General features: G+C 62.2%; 1 protein-coding gene across 1 annotated transcript in view; it reads left to right on the forward strand.

Moving 5' to 3' along the window:
* The window catches only part of EHMT1 (euchromatic histone-lysine N-methyltransferase 1), a 48,722-nt gene extending 47,815 nt beyond the window's left edge, over positions 1–907 (forward strand). Inside the window, 1 exon segment of the mRNA XM_015572354.1 lies at positions 718–907. Coding sequence (XP_015427840.1) covers positions 718–907 — 190 coding nt within the window.
* The last annotated feature ends 218 nt before the right edge of the window (positions 908–1,125 follow it).

Consider the following 1,125-nt stretch of genomic DNA (forward strand, 5'->3'; position numbering starts at 1 on the left):
CTGTCCCGCAGGGCCTCCCCTGGGCCCTCGGTCACGTCACCCCAGGCGGGCGGCCCAGGCCCAGGGGGCGGGAGCGGCCGTGGCTGAGTGTGCAGGTGTGACAGGTCCGACAGGTGATGTCCTCGTTCAGTTGAGACGTTTGGGGTGTTGGGTGGCCTGTCAGGTGAAGGGACCCCCAAATAGGGGTCACGTCCGATTCCGAGCATTTTAAACAAGTCCCCGGGGCTTCCGTGTGTGACGGCCCAGGGTGCCGGCGGCCAAACCTGAGGCAGCCGTGGGCGATCCTAACCTGACGTGTGGGCAGCGTCCTCGGGGGTCTCTGCTCCAGCCGGCAGCCACCCAGACGTGCCCGGAATGCAGCGGGGCCCTGGGTTCCATTATTTCTGTGACAGTCACACCGTTCAGTCTGAGTGCACGCGAGTCCACTTGCCCGGAAGGTGCCGTGCGTGCGGGAAGGGCCTGCGTGGCCCGCGCTACGTGTTGGGGGACTGCTCTGGTCGCGGAGAAGTTGGGGGAGTGGCCGTGATGGGCCGGGCAGGATGGAGAGACGAAGGGACCAGGGCGAGTGTGTAGCTGCGCTGGCTGGACAGGACACAGCCCCCACCGGCGTGCAGGCTGAGCAGAGGGAGCGCACAGACCTTGCTTCCCGCCACGGCTTCCGCTCTGGTGGCGGAATCGGTCCAGCCCCGGATGTCGGGGGTGCTGTGTGGGACGCAGATGCTGCTCCGATCGGGCAGTGACCCGAACTGTCCAGGTACGGAGACGGCTTGTGGGACCCGGGAGGGCCCTGTGGCCTGCAGTGCTGGTGCTGATGACCAAGCGGGGTGGCCAGAGCCCTGAGGACCCGCGGAAGGGCAGTGCCGGCCGGACGGAACAGGACTGGGAGCAGAGGAGGCTGGCGTGCTGATGCAGAGAGGGATGGGGGTGAATATCTTTAACATTATTTACATTTTTTATTCAAGATTTTTTTTACTGAGGTGAAATTCACGTAACAAAATTCACCATTTAACGATTTTAAAATGCACAGCACAGTGGCTTTTACTGCACTCCCGCAGTTCGCAGTCGTCACCAGCATCTCATCTCAAAAACTTCATCCTCGGGAAATGCAGACGGACCTTGTGAGCA

Source organism: Myotis davidii, unplaced genomic scaffold (assembly GCF_000327345.1).
Source record: "Myotis davidii unplaced genomic scaffold, ASM32734v1 scaffold609, whole genome shotgun sequence".
Taxonomy (NCBI): Eukaryota; Metazoa; Chordata; class Mammalia; order Chiroptera; family Vespertilionidae; genus Myotis; species Myotis davidii.